Here is a 26,464-nt window from a genome sequence, read left to right as displayed (position 1 = left end):
AATATACTAGTAATAATATGGTTTAAAGTCAGATTTGGAGAGAATTAAATTTAAAATCTCTTACTTATAAGCGAAAATAATTACTGTTAAACCGTAGTACTAAGTGTCAAACGTTATATGTTTTTAGATTAAATTTTATCTTTTAAGTGCATAATAAAATTTTTAAAGTGTCAATAATAGTTTCAATGCGTATCTAGTAGTTGTTTGGGAAGTTATTTCCTACTTCACTTTGTGCACTCAGCACTTTTTTTTTCTTGTTTTAGGATCAAATTTTAAATCATTTTAAAGAAAATTAAGGAAAATAACAAACAATGAGTGCGTAATGGGAAAATAAGAGCGAGAAAATTACAATTTTTCTCTTGGGTTGATGTGCCATGAGTAGTTTTGTTTTTTCCGTATTCCCTAATAAGGCAATTGTCTAAAAAAGGAGGAAGACGATGGAACACAAATGCAAAAACATTAAACTCATTTTGACTAACTGGCCTAACTTATATTCGTTTGTTAATAATTTGATTAGGCCTAATGGTTGTTGCTAGGAAAGTTATTGGTCCGTATAGTACGCATTGTCAACTATGTGCCAACAATGTCATATAGTACGTGTTGTCAACTATGTGCCAACCATGTATGTCAAAATTTTAACACTCCATGAAAAAAGGAAAATATTTAACAAAGGTATTTAGAGTCTTCACTTCAATCCACCTCCCCACTCTCCATCCAACTTATAAACCTTAAACTCTACTTCCTTATCCTGGCAAGGCATGTAGTGTCAAACGTTATATGTTTTTAGATTAAATTAGGCTACCCATTGTGTGGTTCAGCCGAACTCTCCCTCCTCTTAGTGTAAAAATATCGATGTACCAAAAAAAAATTCAAAAAGATAGGAGAAAATCAAGAATTCAAAGCTTCAAAATTACAAGATCCATATTTGGAATAAAACACACATCCACATGAATAAGATTATTTCCAGATTCATACCCATAGAGATATTATATTCACACACCCTAAATTACTTCTCTCATATCTTTTTAATTTTTTAATATTTTTTACACACCACTAACACTTGTTAGAAAAATACTAAACCAACCCGGTGTCTTTGCAAGCAAAAAAGAAGTAAAAAATTAAAAAGTGAAAAAAATAATTTCGAGTGTGAATATAATTTTTGGTACCCAAAACGTTCCGAGAGAGGTTGTGGTCCCGAGGGAGGTGGCAGTGGTGGGGAGGGAATGGTGAGCTGCTTTTTGTCGTCTTTGATTTTTTTTATCACTTTTTTTTTCTGTTTCTTTCTTTTATTTAAAATTTTGAGAGCAGAAGATTTGGTAATAGGTGGACCAGATGTCAAAATTTTAAGCAAGATACAACAAGACCACATGGTTGCAAAAGATTTGAGCAGTGGAAATTATACGGTTAAATTTTCCTTCAACAATCATCACATTTTTAAGCTTTTATTTGGTTTTTCTTTATTCAATTTATATTGGAGTAGTAAAAACTAATGTTCTAAAAATCGGTCTAGGGTATGGGCGTGATGGTGTCGATGTGATTAAGTCCGAATCGTTAAGAAAAATCAGGTAGCTATTAAGCGCTCTTAGGCGGCCTAGGTGGTCTAGACGGCTGTTTAGGAGGCGGTCTAGGTGGAGTAAAGGTTTTCTGGGAAGAAATTCCATTGCTTCGACTCCTTCTCTCTGAAATCCATCAAAGAAGAAGAACTTACAACGTAAAACAAAAGAAGAAGAAAAGAAAATAATAAAAATGAATAAAAGTTTTCGGTTTCAAGACGTCCAAAAGGAATCTCTTGACTGGTGTGAGGGATGGGAAGTTGGGAACCAAGGGTGGAGGAGGGTAATGGTCACACCACACACGTGGTGCTTTTGAAATTGGGGAGGATGCATGCACCTCTTCACACCACACACTTGGGATTTTTATTTTTATTTTTAAGAAAATTAGATATAATCACCAAAATATCTTAACTAATAATCTAATATGGCATGTATGTGTGTTTTTAAATTTTGAACTTTGGATACTAATTTTGCATTTTATCAATTTTTATTTATTACTGTATTTATGAATCTCATATAAATATAATTTTTTTGTAAGTGTCAATATGCACTTACTAACAAGATATACAAGAAATTTACCTAAATTTCCCTATGCCGCCTAAGCGCCCTTCTAGATTCTGCCTAAGCACTAGGCGCCAGCCCGCCGTCCGACTAACGCTTAACGTTTTTTGAAACCTTGGTAAAAACTAAACCTATTATCTCAAATGGGTATTATTTTTAACCACTTGAATTACAATTTCGCGCACTAAATCTAAGTATGAACTTCTTTTGTGACTTTTGTTACAGTTGACTAAAATACTAATTTGACCAGTCTTGATGAAAATTCAACTTAAAATTACTATCAAACCAATATAATTAAAACGCAAGCATGAAAGTCCAAGTGAGACACCTCACATTACAAAATGTGCGTGTATCAAATTTATATCCTGCACCTTTTTCCATGAAATGGTTGGGTCTTATGCAAGACATTTTTTTCATGAAACTCGGCAATTTGCTTGCTACTTAAGAAGGGACTTTCTAGCGAGACCGTGACACCGTTACATCAGATAACGTAATCAATTCTCAATAATAATCAAATTTCCCTTTTCCTAGTGGCACAAGCATATGAAAATTTATTATAACTAAAATTGACTCGAGCGCTAACGCATGTGGAAAAATTAGTGTATAATTACATAAACCAAATGATAATTAAGTTGGGAGTGGCCAAAAGAAATAAACTGGAAGATTTGGAATCTATATACTACAAGAACACTTGGCTGGCTAAAAGAAAACTATTTAACAAAAGCATACCTCACAGAAGCTATAATAGTAGGAATGGGTAACGGTTATGGCAGCGGGTAACCGCGGTTATTTATCCATAACCGTTTATGTTCATACCCGTATAACCGTTTACCCGTTGGGTAATTGCATAAACGGTTATACCCATACCCATTACCATTTATAAACCGTTAATCATACCCAAAACTATGTACCCATTTAACCATAACCGTTTACCCATTTAACCATAACCATTTACCACTTTATCATTTTTTTACCCATTTACCCATTTTTTCACCCGTCTACATGTTTTTTTTTTTTTTTTTTTTTTGTAACAACTTGAAAATTACAAAAGAAAAATTTGTCATAATTTTTGTTTTCGGACAATTAAACGACCCCTATATTTCCAAATTCGATGAGTTTACTTTCACACACCAAATCGATCATCAAAATCATCAATCGAATTTTATAAAATCAAATGAGTTTTGTTCGCGAATGCCTGTAGTTTACAACCTATTTGCTGAGATCTCAACAGGAAGTCACAAAATAAAAGAAATCGTACGCGAAATTTAACCAACAATAAGACTCAAATTCAAGAACCAAAACCCAGAATCGAAAAAGTTCAGAAAAACCACGCTTCAATCTAACTGTTCCACCAATTTTTATGGTTTCTATCGTGTGTTAAGGACAAGAACAAGTTCAAATAAGTGTCCCCGTTACGGGTTGCGGTCGACAAAGATATGAAACAAGTGAGAATTCCATTTGAAATCTAAGAACCCCATTACATTGCCAGTTAGAACATTAAAAGATCCAAGTTCTACAGAGAAACAGCTTGCATAAGCTGTATATATACATCCATGATAACATCGATAGACCACACGCCTACAGTTCGGAAAAAACTAGATTCGATAATTTTACACTAGTTTAATATACAAATCACTCTTCGTGAGAGATCGGATATTCTGCCTTCTCCGAGAGATGCAGAAATGGGTCTTCATTCGCTGTCATCAATTTCCCTGTCAAAGCGTTGAGAAATAATCAACACCAAAGAAATCCTTGTTTCTCCAAGTGAAACACAATTAGTACACAATACTCAGGGAATTAGGAAAACTGTTGAACACGAAGCACACGCCAGATACTAAGTTCGTAACCACAGATATAACCTTGTGAAGGTGTCAATGATTCCTACAACAATAACCCCCAAAAACTTCTCCATAACTAAGATGAGGCTCAAATGCGCTTGACGCAGAATCTTTTAATTAAGATTTGAAGAAGTCTGATATGAATAACTATACTCTCAAATTGTAACTAGACGAATATATTCTACTCAAAACAGCTAAGCTTGTTTATCAATTAAGTGTTTTAAGATCCTGCATTATACTACACGCTCAAGACCCCAACCTCGAAATTCCATTTCCTTCCAATTGCTTATCAGCTATTAGATTCTGAAGACGGAATTCAGTTTTAAATAGTTTTACCGAATGGCAAAAACAGAAAATTTGTAAGCATGTAATCAGTAAACATTTCACATTTTGAGAAGAATAAAGCATATCACACTTACATTAACCGATCAGCAAGCCGATGGCGAGAGACATCATCAAGAGCAGGGCTGAGCCAACTGGATGGTGGCTGGAGCATCTTGTAATAGGTGGGCAAAGCAGCTAGGTTCCGAATGATGCCATTCTCCATCATGAACACGCGACTAATACACCTTTTTTTAGATCCTCCAATTCCTTGTAAATGAGGAAGCTTTTGATCGGTGAATAAAATGCAATTTCCCTTCACTTTACCCAAGTCTCCAGTCGAGACAGCGAAAGACCCATCATTGCTCAAAATAAACACTTGATCTCCCAAGTTTTTCACATCAACCCACTTACCCCATTCTTGATCCAACTTATAAACTTTAAAATCCACAGCTTCACCGTCAAAAGGAGCAGCGAGTGGATGAGGAGGAGCTACGAATGGATTAGGAGGAGCGGCGAAAGGATGATGAGGAGCATCAAATGGATGAGGAAGAGCTTGAAAATTAGCACCAAAAATGTTAACATTTTGATTCTCGACATTGTACTCGGGCAACCTTTCCATGTCACACTTGTCAAGGTACCGATCAACCACGAAAAGATCGCCACACGACTCAACCAAATGCTTCCTCCCACCAAGCCCAAATAACGGAGGCGAAAATTGGATCACATTCAAATCAGAATTGACCCATGAAATTGTTCCGCATCTATCAACAACATAGCATTGACCCTTATACACAATGATATCATCATAGTGAGAGTTTTGTTCATCCACATGGGTCCATTTCTCGTCTCCAGACCTCACGAAACCCAACTTTCCGCCATTGTAAATCATAAAAACACCACAATCATTCAAGTTTTTTGCATCCATGACTACCACTTTGTTCACACATGCCATAACAACATTGATACTATTCCTAAATTGCAGACTATACGATTTTCGCAATTCGACAATCTTAAAGTCCAACAAATTGAAATCCTTTGGAGTATTAGATGGGTAGTACCTCAATGGCTTATTAGTGATTGGATGCAGCAATCGCAGATCACCAGAATTCGACTCCTCAAACTTCACCAGCCACGGTTTTGACGCATTGGGTTTTAGAAATTCCATGCGGTAGACTGTGATTTGAAAGAGTAGAGCTTTAGATTGAGTCTGCAAAGCTCCGCCATCCGCCGCGGCGGAAGGAGAAGAGAAGCTGAGGGGCAGGGGAGGAGTAATGGGTTGCTGAAAAGGGGGGACGGCGGAGCGCCATGTCTTGCAGACGCTGCGGAACCGGAGAACGTCGATGCGGTTGTCAACGCGGTTTCCGATCGCCGGCCATAGCTCCTTGGGAAGATCGGACCACTCCACCTTCTTCGTCTCCATCTCGATTGACTTAGCAGAGTGGAGAATCAACGGAAAAATGGGTTGTTATTTATCTTGGTGTGGTCCCTCCCCACTCAATCGCTCGGAATTGGATCCTCCCTTAAGAGCAAGCTTTGCTGACCAACGCATTTGGACCGTTGAATTTTGATTCAATGATTATAAGAGAGTAGAATGGTAAATAAATCCATTTCCATTTCGTCCTTCTGCTCAATGCATTTTACCGTAAAGCACATGAAATTAACAAAAGATGATGTGAAATCGAATGCAGTGATATTTTAGGATTCGTATTGTCAATTTCATGTAATGCAGTGAAATTTTAGAATTCTTACAACCCATTTCATTTACTCTCTCAAAAATTTGATTATTAATATAGAGGATCAAATTCCTGTGTTAATATATTGAACTCAAAAACTGAAACCAAACTCAATTTGTAGACCCACTATAAAAAAAAAAAAACTAATTGTGATTAACATATTTATTTGGATTACCAACTCTACTTTAACCTACATTTGGTACAAGACCAAACGTACTTTATCATCTCGTGTATAAGTTTGTAACCAGAAAGCAAGGAGAGAAGAGTATCTGTGGTGGTGAGATATATATATACAGAGAGCTTAAGGGGAGGGATCCCCATTTTTTTCAAAAAATGGGGATTAGGTGTGGGGCCCACTTCACATCTAATTTCAACGATCCGAACCGTCTATTTTGTTAGTCTTGATTCATAGATCATCTTTGCAAAAATTCAATTCAATCCGAAACCATTTGCCTATTTAATTATCAATATCAAATTTCATATTTTCTTATACAACAAAGTATTCGTTCATTTCCTTGAACCCAATTAGATGTCTTAAACATTTCCATTTTAGCTAATATTTTGCAAGGATGATCTATGAATCGAGACTAACAAAATAAACGGTTCGGATCGTTGAAATTAGATGTGAAGTGGGCCCCACACCTAATCCCCATTTTTTTCAAAAAATGGGGATCCCTCCCCTTAAGCTCTCTGTGTGTGTATATATATATATATATATATATTATAATTATACTAATATCTTATTTGGAGCTATTCATTTTCTTAATTATTATTTATAATTGTAAATAAAATCATAACAATTCGTTTTCCTAAACCCCCCAAGATTTTATTGGTGATGCAATTGTTTTTTTTTTTTTCTCAAAATTTTTTTTTATATTTTTTTTTATCAAAAGTGATGCAATTGTTAAGATAACAAATTATACTTGGAAGTCCTTAAAGGCAAGCAAGTTCAAGAAATGAATTATGATTAACAATTAGGCGCAAAGGAATAAGATGAAAAGAAAAAGAAAAAAAAAAACCATTCCAACACAAAAGGGTTCAATATGAAATAAGTAATTAGGGTTTTCTTTAGCAGAACCTCATGGTATTTCACCTTCAGAAAATTGATATCCCATCTTCTCCGATAAATGCAAAAAGGGTCTTCGTTAGCAGGAAGCAACTTCCCTGTCAAGTGTCGAGAAATAACTAGGACCCAAAGAAACCCTAGTTTTTCTAAGTGAAATAACACAATTAATTAGTAAAAAATATTCAGGGAATTAGAAAATCTATTTAGCACACAGCAAAGTCAGCTTACCTTCTAAAGTTTTCGATGTACTGACAATGATTACTAGGGCAATAATCCAAGAAACCTCTCTATATAAACAAGGTGATGGGGATTAATTAAAAGCTGAATATTTCTTTCAGGGTTCAGGATGAGAATCAGATTTTTTTTTCAGATTTTGAAGGACCCTTAATTTTCCTTCTTGTTTCTTGTGTTGTTAAATGCGCGCTATCGAACCTCTTGCAGATTTTCTCTCATCGTAAAAGAAAATTTGTAAGCATTTAAGTATGTAACCAGCCGTAAACATTCTATAAACTGAGAGTGATTGACAAGTAAGGATATATATCACACTTACATGCAGATGGACATTGATCACTCGGAGCTGAACCAAGTTGAGGGCGGTGAGAGAATCCGAGAACAGCCAGGGAAAGCTTCTAGGTTCTAAATGCTGTCATCCTCTAAGTTGAACACACGACTATGCATGAGCACGTACGCCTATGGTCGATGAATAAAATGCAATTCCCTCCCACTCCAGCAAAGTCTCGGGCGGAGATGGAGAAACACCCATCGTTTCTCAAGATAAACACTTGCTCTCCCAAGTTTTTCACAACCAATATTCCCGATTCTTGATCCAACTTATAAACTTGAAAATCAATTGCCTCAGCCCCAAATGGAACACAGGAAGGATTAGGAGGAGCTGGAAAATAATTACTAGCTTGCACTAAAAATGTTATTCCGAACATGGTACCCTAAGATCCTATCCATATCCAACCTTTCCTTCTCGAGTTACCGATCAACCACGTAAAGGTCACCACAAGACTCAACCAAATGCTTCAGCCCACCAAACCCACATAATGGAGGCGAAAATTGAATCACCTTCAACCACGGACGGAGCTACATAAGGCCCGGGGGCATCTGCCCCCACTCAGATTTTTGGGTGAGGAAAAAAATGTCATGACAATTAAAACAACAATTAAAAATTTGATTTTGGTTCCGAATATTCCACGTTCCCTAACCTAAACCAAACTCAATTGAATTGGCCGGTTTCATAAATACATTGGATTCAACTGATGAAGTATCATAATTTGATATAAGAATTTTACTCCGCAAAGTATTTTATATGAATTTACTTCATCCATTCGTTTGGGGCATTACAATGATAATTTAGCTTTCTAATTTAGAGATTTTTCATTTTACCTAGTCCTCAACAACCTATGACTCATTATTTTACTCGGTTGTTTTAGATGCCCCCAAATCAAAAAAATAATTTATAGCTCCGTCCATGCCTTCAACTTAGAATTTAACCTTAAAATTGTTCCCCATCTATCAACAACATAGGATTGACCTTATAAACAATGATATCATCCTAGCTAGGAACAGTTTTGTTCATCCACATGGGTCCATTTCTCATCCCCAAATCTCACTTAACCCCACCTTGCTTCACTATGTACCATGAAAACAACACAATCATCCAAATGGGTTCGATCCATGACTACCACTTTGTTCACAAGAGCAAAAGTAAGACTATTTTCCTAATACTAAAACTATATGATTTGTGCAATTCAACAATCCTAATCCAATAAATTGAAGTTCTCTTAGGGACAGAGGAGAACCTGAGTAGCATATTAGTTATGGGATGCAGTAATCACATATGACCTGAATTAGAATCGTCAAACTTCATCCCAAGCCATGGTTTTGACGAATTGGGTTCATCGTCGAGGATTGACTCCACGCCAACCTTGGCATAACGGGAAAAGAATCTGTAGAGAAGAGGAGGAAAAATGGTTTGCTGAAAAGGTGAGATAGAGGAACGCCATAACTTGCAGCCGCTGTGAAATCGGAGAAAGTCGATGTGGTTGTCAAGGCATTTTCCTATCCTTGGCCATGGCTTCTTTGGAAGACGGGACCGTTACTCCACCTTCTTTGTGTTCTTCTCCATTCCACCTTCATATGTATTGTATAATTCGATAATTTTGATAACAATTAAGATTTTTATCATAAACCATCATTTTATTTGATACACATAAATGACTAAACAATTTCATGTTTGACTGGATTTTAGAAGAGGTGATTGTTGGATTGAGAAAATAAACCATCCTAATTATATTATGTATATAGTCAAAACTCGTTAATTACAATTAAGTGGACTAGGAGCACGCAATGAAGTGAATGACCACTACAAGTCATCTTTTCCCAATTCAAGAGATAGTGGGAAGGTAGAAATGCTTATAGAATTTAGATGCCCTTAACTATTTAAATTACCAGCCTCTTTTATGTTTAGTGTAGCTATTCTGATTGTTTTCTCTTATTTCCAACTATCTATTATTCCAAACATACCGCCAATGTATCGGTTACTACTAAAGGTGCAATTTGGGCAGGTTGGAAGGTCAGCCCAATCTTCACAATTTAGGTTTGAGTTAGGTTCAAGTGCATGCGTGTTTATTCGAGCTCGGTTTTTAATTGAGTTGTGGCTTGTTTAGGTTAGGCTTGGGTAATTGATCGTGTTCAACTTATAACAACTTATTTTGCAAGACTTTTCTAAAGTTGAACTAAACAACGGCAATACTAGTTAAAAATTAATTCCACAAATTAGCATTCACTCAAAAATTAAACTAAATAGCATGGGGACCATTTCATTTTCAACCGTGCAAAGTTGAAACTAAATTACAAAACAATATCAAAGCTTTATTTAAAAGAATTATAAAAATAACATTGCCATTCATTATACAAATGAAAAACTAACAACAAACTCAAATACTGTTATCCCAAAATTTATGCATATCTTATATAGTATTGAGTGGGACTGGTAATATATGCACAAGCAAATATGGGCAAAAAACGAAATGAGTTTGGGTCATGAGCGGGAAAGACATCAACCCATGTAGAGGTCTAGTTAGGTAGGTTAAGCTGGACTTTTACTTAATTTTAACTCACCCAATTGAGTTTGGGGCTATGTGCCCAAAGAAAATAGAAACAAATAAGCAAATAATGAAACACAAAGCTTTGCTTGCTTAATTTGCCATGATATCAATGTTTGCCGGCCGAAGTTCCAAATTTGGTAACTTTTCTTTATGTAACTCTCGATTAATTGATTCCTTATTTATAATCCAGAAAGGACTGAAAAATGAACAACCAGTTGGATGTTATATTGTCATTGTTGTCCCAGCCTCTATATTAACCAAGAACTTGATTTTTACGGCGGATTTGCCTAAAATAATACTCACACATGTGTATTTATGCCGTGTGTGTGATCATACATATAATTCACCAGCATATGGACAATCTAAAAAGTTAAAACCCTAATGATGTCAGCTCTCTTTAATTTTCTCTAACCACGAAAAATAAATTATAATATGTAAATTATAAAATGTGAGTAAATTAGTGAAGTTCAACTGAGCTTAATTGACTGAAACTACATCAGTAAAGCTCGACACTTATATTTCTTTTTTACTTTTTTATTGCTGTCAAATTTCTTTAATGTCGACTGTTTTCGCTGTATATACTGTCTTCTTTAATTTGTAATTATTTCTTAGTTGAAGCTCTATCATTATCATGCAAATGCACGTCTTGTTTATGTACATTAATTTCCTAAGAATTAACTATAGTTTTTGCACTAATTATAACGAACAGGAAAAAAGATATGAAAAGATTGTTGGTCCTTCAAATGGTTGTGTTTGTATTTCTTCGTTTTATAGGTTCTACGTACTCGTAGTTCAGACGGACGATCATGCGCATATTTGACCACTCACATTATAATATGTGAATTAATAACACCATGTAATTGTATGATACTTGTTAAAAAAAATTCTTATAGCCTTACTTTTGTTTTGTAAAGAGGTTGTTCCATGACTTGAACACATGACATTTCGATCACAAAAGAACAACCTTTTCATTGCTAAATCATGTAGCAAAATAAAATAATTTGAACGCCAATTGCGCACACCCTTTTATAATCAATATGTTATTGTGCAAATTTCAACTTATATATATTGGGAAATTTAATAACTACTTGACAACTATACTTCCACAATCTTCTTTATATCTTTATTTTTAATTTTACACTAGTAACATGAAAATGTTGGTCAAAAGGTCGAACAACCAAACAGAAAGACACGTGCATGGTTATATATGAATCAAACATTAAGAAATCTATCTTCTTAATTATATCGAGGTACAGATCTAAATCATGCAAGTGAGGCCAATTGACCAAAAGTCATGGGTGCCACGAATCCACCACCAGCATGAAGAGTTTGAGCTGCAAGATGAGACGCAGCTTGTGTTGGATGGTATTGATCCCAGAACAAGTAGACATCGCGATCTTTACACAAATCCGATTCTGGTGTGCATGGCTCTGCATTAAAATTTCCTTTTCCACAACAAGCTTTTGTCGCCTCCTCAAACCCTACAAAATGTTAGGATGTCTATTATATAACATACAAAATTCTTCGTAAACAAGAAACAAATGTACATATCAAAGCCCTTTTGGATGTGCTTCTGTAGAAAGTAGTTTGCGCATAAGTGCTTTTATTAGTAGCGTGCCAAAATCTTTATAATAGTAATTAGTAAATTAGAAAGAAAAAAAAAACCTCCATATATAACTATAAGCTTTTTACAAAAATATTGTAAGAGTTCAATTGGGAACAAAAAAAAAAAAAAACTTCATCTATCAACTTAATTGTCAATGCTTTAATTGATTCTAAGATTTAAACTTCCTTTAGTGCCTTTCTCCTGTTAGAGCATGTCAAATAAGTCAACTAGGAGCTAAACGATATCAAAGTTTTCTCCAAGAGAGATGCCATAATTGACATAATGGCTGAGTCCTTTAACTTCTTGTTTTCTAGTAGTTTTTTGTTACAACAAACAAAGATAAAGCCAGTTAGATTTTTTTTTCCCTAATGAGTTGGTTTAAAAAGTTTTCTCTTAACCGTAGTTATTAAGGGCTTACATTAGAAAAATCATTTTTATAAAATCTATGCCAACTCACAAAAAACATATTTTATAACATACATTATATATATAATATATATAGACACCCACGTACGTTACATTCTATACTATTTTTGTGATACGCTACCAAAAGACTGAAAGAATAATTTAAGATGTTTAAGTAATTACCAAATTGTTTAGGGTCTTTTATGATGAGTGTGGTCATTGTATATGCATCTGCAAGTGCATATTTCATCTCTTGGCATTCTGCGCTTAACTTCAGCAAGACTCCTTGAAGTGCCTTATAAAACAATATGGCATATTGATTCACGGGCTCAGAACAGCTACCATCTTGAGTAGAATTAAGCACCAATGGGACGCAACCAACTGGGGGAACACTAATAATCCCAAATCTTTTGGCTCCAAGGTCAATTAGGTTCTGCAATTGGAAACATTAATTTAAGAAAAAGACTCTTAATTAATTATGGACAGTTTACAACTATTTCATTTTCAATTTTCATTTTTTTCAGTTTTCAATTTTCATTTTTTGCAGTTTTCAAAAAGTTAAAAACTGACAAAAACGGAAAGCTACTTTTGTGAGTTTTCAAAATTTGACTATTGTTTAAAACTGAAAATATTTACTAAACAAGTTTTTAGTCAAAACTGAAATGATTATCAAACGGGTTATTAAGAATTAATGGTTAATTTACAATGTAAAGAAATAAAAAGAAAAAACAGGTAATTAACTAATGGTACCCTTAATCGACTTTCATAAGTGGACATGAGAGTGGCGATATTCAGTTTTGCAGAAGTAGATTGGTTAGTAAGAAAATGTTCGAGGATATCATTGCTTCCGACGCTGATGAGGAAGAAAGACTTTGATATATTAGCCAATCCACCCTCACCCTGTAATTTTGATATAATGTCATGTACTCTTGCAAACTGCTGGACCTGATCTCCAAGGGCGACGACATTTCCCTACGTGCATAATGAAACGTAGTTAACACAAATTTTTTCTCCTTCTTACATTTCTCATAGTGTCTATATATACACGTGAGAGCAAAAATACTGGATACATATATTTGTGTCGTATACAATAAAATTATTTAGACGTATAATATTGACACACTATTGATACATTTTTAATAAAAGCAAGTCTTACATTTATGAAAATGTATGTCTACAAGAATATGTCAATAAATGTGTGAACTTGTATGTTTTTTTTTTGTTCTGATTGTTTAATTACCTGAGAGAGCATAAGAGAGATTAAGTGTGAGAATTAAGCTTACCCACTTTCGTTTTCCAGTTTCATCCAGAATTCCTGAACCTCCGGAAGCGAAATTGACTCCTTTACTTAGCAAAATGATCTTCCCGTAAATTCCCTCCTTCTTGTCCAAAAGAGAGAGAAAAGGTGGCGGACTCAGCTCGAAACCCAGAAACTTGGCTAATTAATAACATATTAAAGAAATAAAAATTAATAACTATGATGATTATAAAACTAACAAAATTAACGAGAAATTTGAGTATTGAAAATATTGTCACATATTGTTATCATTTCACACAGTATAATATAGGTGAACAACGCAATTACTATGTCACTCCTATTATATATCATAAAAAATAAGCATGTCATAATTTGAGTAAAATGGTAACGTAACACAAGAGTACACATCACACACCAAAAAATTATATCATATATAAATAATAGTGGGGTCAGTGGCCGGGCTAATACCAAGATAATCAACAATATTCAAGCCGTTGCTAAATCTTCCCGTCGCTGTAGAGTGAGGAAAATCAATCCCATAAAAAGGGTGGTCGGCCCTTGCTTCAGCTTTAGGCAAGTACTGGTTAGTTCCAACATCTACTGTGGAGTCACCAAACACGTAAATGGCAGGCAAAGTTGGTTGAGAACATTCAAGCAAACCAATGCAACCCAGAAATACAACGAGCCAAAGAGAAAGTACTGATATCAGACTCTGAGCCATGGAGACTAGCTAGTTCTCTATCTTATGAGCTATGTGTGCTATAATTTGTAAGTTGTCTATACTATTATCAGAGGCCAAATATAACACTATATATAGAGAGCTTTGGTGAAGAACTCTACGTCGATTGTTGCAAATTTACGAGACAAGTTGAAAACGAAAGCCAGAAGATGCCATCCAGCATGTAAAGTCAAACAGTATTTTTATTGGCCAAACCTAGAAGCCGCATATGTATGATGTATACAAGGAAGTTAATTAAACTAGTTCAACTAAACAAGGTTTATTTTAATTTTTGGAGGCGGGATTTTCTAATTAGTGATATAACCCTATGATGACTCATGACTGCAACAGCTTAATTAGCATATTCCATCGATCAGCATTGTATTAATCATTGCTTATTCCCTTGTTAAAAGTGAATTTAATTTAATTTTCTCTTCTTTTAGTTTAGTCGTGCCTAATGCGCTGATTTAATCGATATTTTTCGATTTATGCCATCTTCATGGTATACGTAGTTGCATTTGTTTTACTTTTGAGAATTCTAGGCCCTTCAGTTTGTGTAACTGTGACACAAATACAAACACACACACACACAAGCAGCTTCTTAGCACGATTTTGTTTTCATGTAGCAAAAATAGATAGGTATAGAACCATCGTGGTAATTATGTATTCTTCATATAAGACATCTTATACTTATCACAGTTTTCCCATTTTTTTCATAATATGGAGGTCCCTTGCGATAAATACAATGAAACAGATTCCTACCAAGAAACGGGCTAATGATATATACATATTTATGTGTGTGTGTGTGTGTGTGTGTGTGTGTGAATGCATGTATATCAACAGCTGCTATGTGAAAACGACTATGAATCTTTAACGTTTGTGTAAATTTTTTGGGCGTGGGAAATTGTTAGTTAGAATCAATGGAATCAGAGGGATACTAAAGGATATCCTAGTATAAAACTGGACTCCAATTAGCCACTAAAAAGTATAAAATTATGAATTATGATTGCTTTATGTAATCTATCAAATATTTAACAAAAAAATTAAAAAGAATGATTAAGTACCTAATTAAAACCCCTCAGTCTTTTAGTGTCATTCTAAATTAGTCTGAACATTTTTAAACATTCCCAACAAATGCCAAAACTATTAAAATTGTCACATCCATTAAGCTCTAATAAATTTCTGTTAAATTAACTAGAGTTTACTTTGTCTCCAACATTAATAGAAGGTCATGGAAGCATGACTTCCACCAAGTAATGGTCACCATCACCCCCTTTAGGCCATCACCTTCAAACCTAAAGCGTGCACAACCACAAACTCCACTACAACTCAAGCTGCCAACTAAGAAGGTCATGTAGGTTGGTGAAATGGTATGGACTGCCATGATATGGCCACCACCATTTTCACCGCCCACAAAGAAGAATTGGAAGTTTTACTAGCGGAAAGTCGGTGAATGAGGAAATCACATGAACAGAAACATACTCCTTGAAACCCTATCTGAATTCTTAACCCTCTTCTTTGTTAGAAGATTTCTCGATCTTCATTTTTATTTTCCATTTTATTCGTTAATTTGTTTAATTATTTTTATTTTTTTCATCTTCATGTCTTTTTTGGAGTTATGTTCATTATCATTTTAATGTCCAAGTAAGCAAATAAGTGGGACATAAAGCCTAACTCTAACTATGATAGCAGTCATAACAAACAAAACCTCCAATAACCAATATAAGATATAACAAGGCCAACAAAAAATAACCCATAAAAAAACGGTAGTATGGAAGGCCACATAATGACGATGATAATAATGGCAATATAAAATTAGGAGGAGAATCTCACCAAATAAGACCATTAAAAGAGGAACCATGATTTGCAAGGGCATTAAAAACTTGATTACCATCTCTGTAAATGTGAGAAGACTAGAAATGCATTTGGAAAATTCTATACAAGCAGTTCCTTTACTCCACTCTGAATTGCCAAGGCACCAATTGAGGAGAGTGCAAGAAGTCAAGAACCAAAGCAGGATCAACTTTTCAACCAAATAAAATTTTAATCCCAAACTGAAGCTACTAATAGCTTTAATTACTGTTATTCCTCCGCTACAACAAGAGCTATGAATCTCCAGATTAGAACAAAAGGTTCCAAAGAACTTACCTTTGAATTCCCGAAACAGACCATCATACCAGCACAACTGAAACTACTCTTCCAAGCTCTATCACTATTTTACTTAACCCAACCATGATTGGGGGAAACGCACCTCTAAAATTATGGGAGCTCGACGAGGCTACATGTAGCACCAAACCTTTTCATCTCATATAAATGAACATCATTATTCTCATAACCAAACCCTAATTTCTATTTGAATGATGGATCTGGCCAACAATAAGTTTAAAAGCATAAGCAACATTAGTTCTAAGTCCTTCATGCTGAGATTGGTTTCTCAAGTACCCTAATCTATTTGAACTACAATCTACATTTTCTGATGTTTACATGGGGCCGAAGGCCGAACAAATAATTAGAAAACGACTAGCAAAGCCCACAGAGTCAACAGAACAACACCACATGTGCAGCCCAATCAAAACCTTTGCCGACAACGGAGCGTCTTGTAAGAATGTTAATGATAAAGTCTCAGGCGATGGATCAAATTTTGTAAGGACTTAAAAAGAGTTGGATCACTCCTTATTTGGCTTTAATATGAAAACTCAATTTCCTCCTGATTGGTTAAGGAGGCTAGTTGAGGGGTGTAGTCCGTTAGATTAAATAGCTAAGATATAAAATAACTTGTACGGTACAAGTTATACATGCAACCATGCGAACGATGAGAAACGATATCATGATGATAACATTGATCAACCAAAGATCAACAACTAGCACAGTGATTCTGGAGCTGCCTACCTTCTGGTTCACTTTCTTGACACCAGAGAAGAGAGGGAAGATGTTATAACTTATAAGTATTCTAAAAATGCAAGCTGACATTTTAAAATGTTGGTAACACCATCCTTTTTCTTACCAAAAAACGTACAACACCCTTTTATTATGGTGAGATGTTTGTTTTTGTTTTGTGGGGCAGATTGGCAATCCAAAAACCAATAGAGTTCTCTAGCTACACATTTTTAGAATTAATGTTTCTTAAAGAATACATATATGGTTAATTTGATGGCATGTTATGAGAACAAAGATTGCGAATAATATTTGGCTGCTAATGATGAGTAATAGGTCCTATTCAAAACTGTTCGTTGGCGATTTATAGAACTTTGTATTTTTTTTATTAAAATCGTTCATATTATAAGTCACTCTATAAATATCGTCTTTACAAAAAACCAATTAAAACTAAGGTAGTTTAGTCGTTGAACTATATAAAAATAGATTAACAAAATTGGTAAAAGCATTACGAATTGTCTATGTATTTGCTACAGTAAATTGACTAAACTACCTTAGTTTTAATTTATTGTTTGCATGGATTATCTTTATAGAGTGATTCATAATATGAATAGTTCTAATGGTAAACACAAAACTTTGAAATTTGAATACGATTTTTTTTTTTAACAAACGATATTATATACACTATTCGTACTCATCTTTGAGTAGTCTTAAGAGGTTGCAACTTGCAATTGAATGATTGGTGCTCCCTACAACTGTTTGTTTAGTTAGGTGGGGGATTGAAATTAGGTTTTATGTTATTGTATCCTTATATATAAAACCAACAACCCGTTTTGGAATCACAAGCTTCACCAAAAAATTTTGGACAAAAATATCCACAAAACAAAAAATTTCAAAAGCAACTCAAAATAATGCACCAAATCATGCAAGGGTATTTTCATCATTTTAACTGTGTTTTTCTAATAATTAATTCTTTTTGTACAATTTTTTTAATTACTACCTCACAATAGGCTAGTAATAATGTGATTCGGTAGTTTTTCATTAAATATTATTTTCTCTATTTTTAAACATGTTCAAAATATCTTAAGAGGTGTGTAATGCCGGTTATAAAAAATGTCAATCGCACGCGCATAATAATATGATTAAACTAGTTGTCAAATGATTGTTTTTTATTTTATTTTTATAAATGATATTATCTACACTAAGGGGAGAGGGTGGGCTTAGCCTCACAATAGGCTAGCAATAATGTGATTTAATAAGTTGTTATTAAATATTATTTTCTATATTCTTAATGTAAATTCAATAGAATATGGATGAAAATTAAAAAACCGATTTTATTATGTGAATTCAGCTATTTTGATTGGTTTGTGAGGAGCTTTTTCTAGCATGATTTAAGATTATTTATTTACTTCAAATATTTAACTTCTTTTTGTCAATTTACGTATATAAATATATTTAAAACATGTAAATCGTACGTAATACACCTTGATTTAAAAAATATCTTCTTCATATGCGTGCATAAAGGCTATTTGTATGTTAAGGGGATTAGTAGGGCCTGACATATCTAACTTGTTTCGGTCGAACACGGACACCACCAAACGTTCTGTGGGCGTTTTCCAAAAAAAAAAAAAAAAGGTTCTGCGGGCTCCTCTAATGACACACCTCTTTATTTGGGAGTTTTTAAATTTCATGTTCATTTTTACACGCTTAAACACAAAACCATGAGCTTAACACAATCATATAATTAAAACTTCACTTAAAGTTTCATTTGGATTTCTTTCAATTAAATATTACAACCATAATGTTGTTTAGTATTACAGTCTGAGAGTACATCTCTTCATTTTGGTTCGATTCTCGTCAAAAATAATTTTGAACCATATTATTGTTAATTTATTATGAGGCTAAACCTATCCCTTATATCTTTAGTGTAGATAATATCATTTCTTAAATAAAAAAAAATATTACAACCATAATGCTTCACATTCTCAAGTGTGAACACTTATTTTTGGTAAAAGAGTGTAAATCCTAAGGCAATGTCATTGCCATGTGTAGTCCAAAAGTTTGATTCATGATATCCAATTTTATGAGCATGTCAATTGAATTTGAATACAAAAGAAATTTACTTGGGGGTAAACTAAATTGAATTTTCCGTAGGTAGTGTTTATGTTACCCAAACATTAACGTATGATGCGAATGCTAAGGTATTGTCCGACCTGTTCTTTCGGTTCACTAACAATGTAGTTTTTTTATCATTTTAGTTGCTCAAAAGCTCAAAATCCAAGGGTTAAAACATAAAACAGAAGGTATTAGAGTTTTTCTATACAATAAGAAAAGTTAACTTGTTGAGAAAGAGATAAAAAATAACATGTTGAGAATGAGATCAAAAAATAAAAAAACGACTAGTCGGTCATATAAAAATTTGAGTAAACCAGCAACACATAAAAGAATTCTTGTTCACATAACAAATTTGAAATACTAAACCACATGAAACCTATTTGTGTTGCATTAGTAAATCACAGCAATTTATTTTATCGTTCTCATAAATGAAAAAGTTTACTTTCGATAATATTTGATTACTTACCGGTAAGTATTCATTTTTTATTTTAACCAGTTATATTTTAACACATTTTTTTATTGTTTTACCAGACAATTATTTATTTTTTTATTAAATTTGAAAAAACAAGAACTGACATTTTTATTGGATCAAATCAGAAAATAATTATCAATCTAATCTAAATAATGATTAACAATCAAATCTAATTAATAAAGTGAAATGTAAATAGGGGTTGAAAAACCTTAAACGAGGGTGGTATGTGCAAACACGCACACATGACAAATCGAAGTGTTAGACATAAGAAGTTAAGAACAAAGGCCCACGGCGTACCTATTCAATTTCCAGTTTCTCTAACAAAAAAGCTCAATCTTCTACCCAAATCCAAACCCTCTTCGCAGGTCCGTTGCTCTTCCAGTTTAACCACTTGGGTTTCCCAAATTCCATCACTTTCCCGAGAAGGTTCAATTTTTGGAGCGAAGGAACGCATTTTCCCGGAAACCCCAGTTTTGCAGAATACTGATGTAACCAGTTCCTTATTTTCTCTTTCAATTTCGTCCGATGACGAGCGTGAACATCTGCCGGGACTCGTTGTGTCGACCATTTGAGCGATGCTCCCGCTTGCTTCCCTGTCTCGCCGATCCCGGTGAGTTTTTTTTCCTTCAAATTTGTAATTTATTTTCTGAAAAATCGGAGTAGAAGACAAAATCTGACTGTTTCGGTTCAGCTACTTAGTTTTGTAATCTCAATTGAGTCCAGGATTTTACCTTTTTATTATTTTTTAGAGCTTGACTTTTAGTTGATGCAAAAAGATTGTGTTTTTATGTTTTGGGTACTTGAATTTCAGCTCGGAGGTCTGCTTTGGGATTAAAAGTTGCATTGGTGATGCTACATCTAATATACCCCGGCTTGATTTTTCTGTTTGATGGAGGTTTGATTGAGAAAACTAAAAAGGAACCATGGTATGCTAATGCTTCTGTACTTTTATTAATTGCATTTCATTTGTGGTCAAAATCCTAATACATATTGATTAACAAGAGTTTTAGCTCGTTTGCGCAAACGGGTTACTTTAGAACTTTTAAATATATAGGCCGTTTGTAGTGTTGTAGTTGCATAATGTCAAGTTTCAGTTTAAGATCACGAAGTGAATTGAACCTCGATACGTATGCAAGGATGGGTGTCAATTGATAAGGCGGTGCCTATTGTTAAGTAACGTGTGCATTTGCATTGGGGGCGAAGCTTTACAAGTGACTTATCACATTCTGTCTGAACTCTGAACTAGTGGTGAGACTTATGGAATGTCAGGATCAGTGATCTTATATATGGGCACAAATGACGGAGTCACACTATTGAAGTGATCTATTTCTTGCTTACCCCTAACCCTACTCCTTACTTTGTCTTTTTTTTGCTCCTTTTCAGGTATACTGCTATATATTTGACTCTCTATGTTGTGACATTGATTCAATACTTTGTTACCTCCGGTTCTTCTCCTGGGTAAATGCCAATCTATTTTGCCTTCAAATTATATTTGTTTAAATATGATTTGCAAGTTTGATGCTTGTGATCTGATTTCAAGTCATTGTGATTTCTTTAAAACTTGATGCTTGAATTTTGCAAAACTGAGCGCAGTGGCGTTCTAGGATTCATACAGCAGGCCCTACTTAGTGGGATAAGGCTTTGATGTTGTTGTTGATGCTTGAATTACAATTCCAGCTACCTTTGACTTATTGATTTTTTGTGTTTACCTTTTAGCTTTGTCGTGGATGCAATGAGGACTGTCAATGAGTCAAATACAATATTCAGAAAAGCATCAGGAATCTCAAAGTAAGCGTTGCTTTCCTTCAGTTCCTTTTGTTTTTGTTTTTGTTTTTTAATTTTATTTCTTTGTTCATATGATAAAGGTTATAGGCATAGATCTTACAATTCCGAGGTGAACTAATTCTCTGATGTCATCTTGCTGTAACGTTTAAGCAAAGACAGCCTGCTCCAAGCAAAATTGGCAGTGTGGTTGTGACAGTGGAACGGAATCAGTTGGGAAGAAGTCTTCTGGGAAATAATGCAACATCTTGGACCAAACTTGTGATGGACTTGTATCCACCTGGAACGTCTGTTAGGTATGCAACATTTCAAAGTGATGATTTGGTGTTTACACATTATTCCGTGTGTTTCATCTTAAATCTTAACTGTGTTTGTTTCAACATAAAATAGGTAGGGGAAATGGAGTTAAACTTGTGTTAAGGCAACCAATTCCTTTTAAATACAAGATTGAATGAAAAAGATGAGTAAAAGAGCTAGATAAGTCGTGGTATTTCACATATATATATTTGCTGACTGCCTCCTTTTGGTTATTGCAGAAGTTTGACTTGCTCGTACTGTAATGTTGAGCAGGTAGTACCCTCTCAATTTTACATATTCATCTTGTATGATACTTATGGTTGTTTATATCTCTTGCCAACATATTTTGAATAAGGAACAAAACTTTATAAAGGATGGAATATTCACAAGGAAACATGAAGAAGATGTCCATCTTAGGAAAGAGGCGAACAATAATAAAAGATTTCTCCTATTATAGTTGCTTCTGTACTTTCAGTGTTTTAAGAGTGACTGAGTAGATAGTTCTAGTTAAGCACCTCGGCCTGGAAACCTCTGCACTTAAATGCCTTTATTGATAGACTAGGTGAATTCCTCACAATCTTCCATCCTAAAGTGAAAACTAGAGAAAGATTCTGTAGACTCCTCACATGTCATTAACACCACAATTTCCCACCTTTCTCATCAAACAAGGTTCTTGAAAAACTTCATCTGATTCACATTAGGACCTTGGGCGTTGGGACAAATGAATTTCCTCAGAAGAGACCTTAGAGCATTCAAATTTATATGGTGCTTGCTAAACAAGATTCTAGCCACAATCTTCTAGATGTCCACTCCCCCTATTTTTCAGGTTATGCTTCACGATTCTTAGTGTATAAAATCGCCCATGCATAAATTTACCGGGAAATGAACCTATCGTGTATCTTGTTGCTGTTACTCTGTTGATTTCTTACTTACCTATAATGCAAATTTATATTTTCTTTTGAATTGTATGCAGCCCCCGAGATCAAAGCACTGTCATGATTGTAACAAATGTGTTCTTCAGTTCGATCATCATTGTGTTTGGCTCGGAACATGCATTGGTGTGGGTAATCATTGTAAATTTTGGTAAGTGTGATTTTGTACCAACATAAAGTTGGGTATAATTAATTTGCATCTTTAAAGTTTGTCTATGACTATTAGACAGAAGGTATTCCATGTTCTGTTTGTTGTGTGATAAGCTAAGACGTACCAGTTGTTGAATTTAGAATTGCACATTTTCTTATAATGTTATTATGAATCGTAGCTTTCTCCAAAGTATGCTTATCGGGTTTGCAACTAAAAAAGTAATATTATATCATAACCGAGTCATGTTAATGTGTTATTTTGAATTGGATTCACCTTAAAAGAATTATATTCTAATTATGGTTAAACTATTCTTCTTGTCAATGGTTCAAAAACTTTACGAAACTGTATAGTCTTGTTGCTTATACTAGGATTGGCAATCAGTATATTTTAGTCTGTATGTAAAAAGCCCTGTTCAAGAGCTTCTGTCTTTTGGGCTAATGTTGTAGGTGGTACATTTGTGAAGAGACAGCACTGTGCCTGTGGACCGCCGTCCTATACATCACATACCTGAAGGCTAATATATCAGTCGCTTGGTATGATATTTTTGTTTGAGGTTCTTATTTCGTTGGAACAATTTAGGTTCTACTCTTAACATTGTTATAGTAATGTCATTATATTTTGTTATATAATACTATAGTCCTAATGGTTTTGTGATGAAGTTTATTTGCCCATTTTGGGTTTTCTTTTCTGTTGTAATCAGTGTCCATTATAACTTGGATTCCGAATGTATAATTGTCAGGTGGAAGGATGCAATTGTGATATTGCTGCTGGTTATTTTGTCAATTATCATGATCTTTCTGCTGCTCCTGCTGATATTTCATAGGTAAAGTTTTATGTTTGACATCAGCTTCCGGTTTCTTAGATGCAAGGCATTTCTTTCCATGCTATGACAACATGTTTATAATTTCACTGTGGTAGAAGTACCTAATTTTAATGCTTTCACAGATAACTTCGCCATCTGTTTGTGTTATCATGCTGGCAGTAGTCGTGTTATTGTAAATTTTTTTTTTAAAGAATTGGGAGATCTGATTTTATGTCTCTTCCTGCTCCCCCACCCCTGCTTCGTTCTATCTAACTGAGCACTATCATTATAAAAGTCATTTACCTTAAAAACATAACTGAAGTGTGTCAGTTGAACGTTCATTTTCATTTTTTCTTTTGCTGCAGTTATCTAGTTCTGACCAATCAGACTACTTATGAGCTTGTAAGACGAAGGCGCATCCCATATTTAAGGTTAGTTTTTTTTTTTTTTTTTTTTCTACTGTTTAATATTATCTGCTATAGATAACTAGTCATAGTATGTTAAAAATATATAGCATCATATTATATATTTTAGTATTTGATTATTAAAGAAAATATATGTGAAAAATATAAATATGGTTAGATATGTTTATACATAGCTACTTTGTGGTTTAAAATTTTAAATGCATGAACAAGTTGCGTGATGAAAGAAGAAGAATGACTATACAAGGTGTTTCTACAGAGCCCTAACTATCATTGTGTTTCAAATTGTTATAAATTAGTTAGTAATGAACTACGAAAGATGAGAGGGAGGGATTTGCGATGATTAGATACAATGCGTTGAGAGGGATTAGCATTCAAGTCATTTGTAAATCGTATGTTGATTGTGTAGTGCATTTCAAATCCCTCTGTCTGAAGTTCTGTAGTTTCTGACTAATTTAGCCTGAATCCCGTGGTACTTGCAAATCCATTATCCAAACATAGGAGAATGGTTACTTGCGTACACTAGGCTAGGAACATTGTGATGAGATGTGAATTAAACTAGTTGACTGTTATGCTCTTAGATTCTCAGTTCGTTTTACCTTTGTTTTGATTGACAGAGGAGTACCCGAGAGAGTTTATCCTTTCAGTAAAGGAGCATGCAGAAATTTATACGAGTTTTGCTGCATTCGAAGCAGTAATTACAGAATGGAACCATTACCAACAGCACAGCAACTTGAAGAAAAGTCTAGACCTTACACCTGTTGTGATGTTGTAACCTGTCGTTGTTGCTGACATTGTGAGGTTTGTATCATTAATTTGTCATTCGTTTCCCCTTAAATTTATAGGTAGCACCAACCAGGGCCATATCTGCGCATCGGCGCATGTATTTTGTTTAGATAGCTCCAAAATATGGTGACTGGAGATGGTTAAGTCGGAACCGTTTCAGGGTCTATAGTTTGTACTTTATTTTAGGCTAGATCTTTAGGCTTGTTATGAAGTCGGTTTTGATCGTATTGTTTTTTGCTGGATAAGAGATTCCGAATTATTTGTGCCAGTTTATATACGCAGCTGAACTCTTCCCATAAATTACCGAATTCATTCTCTCCTACAGCAGCCCTGCAATATTTTCATATCGTTCGAACGTAGTTCAAAAGTTTTTAAATGTAGTTTGTGTAATATGTTACATCTAAATGATGAAACGAGTCATTTCTTATTTACAAATCGTAGTTTGACGAACATGAAAACGCAGCTCATTGAACTAACAAAAGAATTGTTTTGTACACATGTCAAATTACGATTTGTGAGCAAGAAGAAATGACTTGTGTATTAACTAGCAAACTAGGTTTCCACGCGCATTTTCCGGTGTGTCTGCAATAACAATCATCAAAAGTCAGAGCGTTGTTAAGGAGAAAAACTGGCGTCGAGTCTCTTGATTATGTCATTCGCATAGCACATTTTACCCAAGTGTGGAACTCATTGATTTTTTATTCCAGTCCACCCCGCACAGTATCATCCAGGTGAGAATCGCTCTAATTAGACAGTCCTATTAAATATTTTCTCGTTCTTTGAAAACTACACTTAAATCCACCTACAGTTTGCTTTGAACTATTGGTTGGTTTGAAAACTATACTTAAATCCACCTAACATTTCCCTATGGATCGTTTTCCAAGTAGTTGCGTAGTTTCTATGCGTCCACACTGGTTGAACGGCCAGTCAATGTTCATCACAGGAAAGCATTGAAAGCATTGACTTTAAGCCACCTTCTGAGACGAATAAGCTGATCTCAGTTGAATAAACTGCTATATATGGCATGCTGAAAAGTTGCAGTTGTTGGCCTTGTGACTCTGCAGCCATGTTTGAGTTTCATGAGCCTGCTTTTTGGGTAGATGTTTAGGACCGGAGTTGGAAGTCAGCTATGAGGCACTTTGAGACAGTAAAGTTGATATTGAACGAATGATTGGATAGGTAGGCAAGAAAAACGTTGGTCCAAAGACTTTTAACCTCTTAAAATTTAACGGTTCTAGTTAAATATTTTATACTGATTTGTAGTTAAGGAGGAACAACTTCTTGTATGTAAAGAGCTGAGCGGTGTAATTTAATAATAATAAAACTAGCATGGTCCACAATAGACCAGTATAGGGTCACAATAGACCAGTATAGTGATCCATAGTTGATGTAAACTTGTGTTTTCAAAGGGTTATTAGTGAAAATGGTCTCTGAAATTAGTATCTCTTCACTTTGATCTCTAATAATGAAAATCGATAGAAGCCGTCTTTGAGTTTGTCCACCTTAAATTATTTTGGTCATTTCGTGAAAAATTTGTCAATATCCTCGTTAACTTGTCAGGTGAGCGACACATTAAGGGTATTTTTGTCAAACCAACCTCTCCATTTAATGAGGACATTGATAAATTTTTTCTAGAAGAACCAAAATGAGGTT

General features: G+C 34.5%; 3 protein-coding genes across 3 annotated transcripts; 1 reads left to right on the top strand and 2 right to left on the bottom strand.

The window, feature by feature from the left end:
- Positions 1 to 3,551: 3,551 nt before the first annotated feature.
- Positions 3,552 to 5,987, bottom strand: LOC103418257 (putative F-box protein At1g65770). Its single transcript, XM_008356393.4, has 2 exons — positions 4,372 to 5,987; positions 3,552 to 3,826 (listed from the first exon to the last, which is right to left on the bottom strand). Exons 1-2 carry the CDS (start codon positions 5,694 to 5,696, stop codon positions 3,805 to 3,807), a joined length of 1,347 nt encoding a protein of 448 aa, XP_008354615.2. The 5' UTR covers positions 5,697 to 5,987; the 3' UTR covers positions 3,552 to 3,804.
- A 5,467-nt stretch (positions 5,988 to 11,454) lies between these two features.
- LOC103418282 (GDSL esterase/lipase At5g55050-like) lies at positions 11,455 to 14,181 on the bottom strand. Its single transcript, XM_008356417.3, has 5 exons — positions 13,929 to 14,181; positions 13,486 to 13,640; positions 12,953 to 13,174; positions 12,386 to 12,635; positions 11,455 to 11,672 (listed from the first exon to the last, which is right to left on the bottom strand). Exons 1-5 carry the CDS (start codon positions 14,179 to 14,181, stop codon positions 11,455 to 11,457), a joined length of 1,098 nt encoding a protein of 365 aa, XP_008354639.2.
- A 5,658-nt stretch (positions 14,182 to 19,839) lies between these two features.
- Positions 19,840 to 25,111, top strand: LOC103455778 (protein S-acyltransferase 10-like). Its single transcript, XM_008395371.4, has 11 exons — positions 19,840 to 20,249; positions 20,451 to 20,565; positions 21,023 to 21,097; positions 21,356 to 21,427; positions 21,580 to 21,717; positions 21,958 to 21,991; positions 22,692 to 22,801; positions 23,248 to 23,334; positions 23,541 to 23,624; positions 23,969 to 24,034; positions 24,643 to 25,111. The coding sequence occupies exons 1-11, from the start codon at positions 20,165 to 20,167 to the stop codon at positions 24,815 to 24,817; spliced, it is 1,041 nt and encodes a 346-aa protein (XP_008393593.2). The 5' UTR covers positions 19,840 to 20,164; the 3' UTR covers positions 24,818 to 25,111.
- Positions 25,112 to 26,464: the final 1,353 nt, after the last annotated feature.

This window comes from Malus domestica, chromosome 02 (genome assembly GCF_042453785.1).
Source record: "Malus domestica chromosome 02, GDT2T_hap1".
In the NCBI taxonomy this organism is placed as follows: Eukaryota; Viridiplantae; Streptophyta; class Magnoliopsida; order Rosales; family Rosaceae; genus Malus; species Malus domestica.
This window is presented reverse-complemented; position numbering and strand designations above follow the sequence as displayed.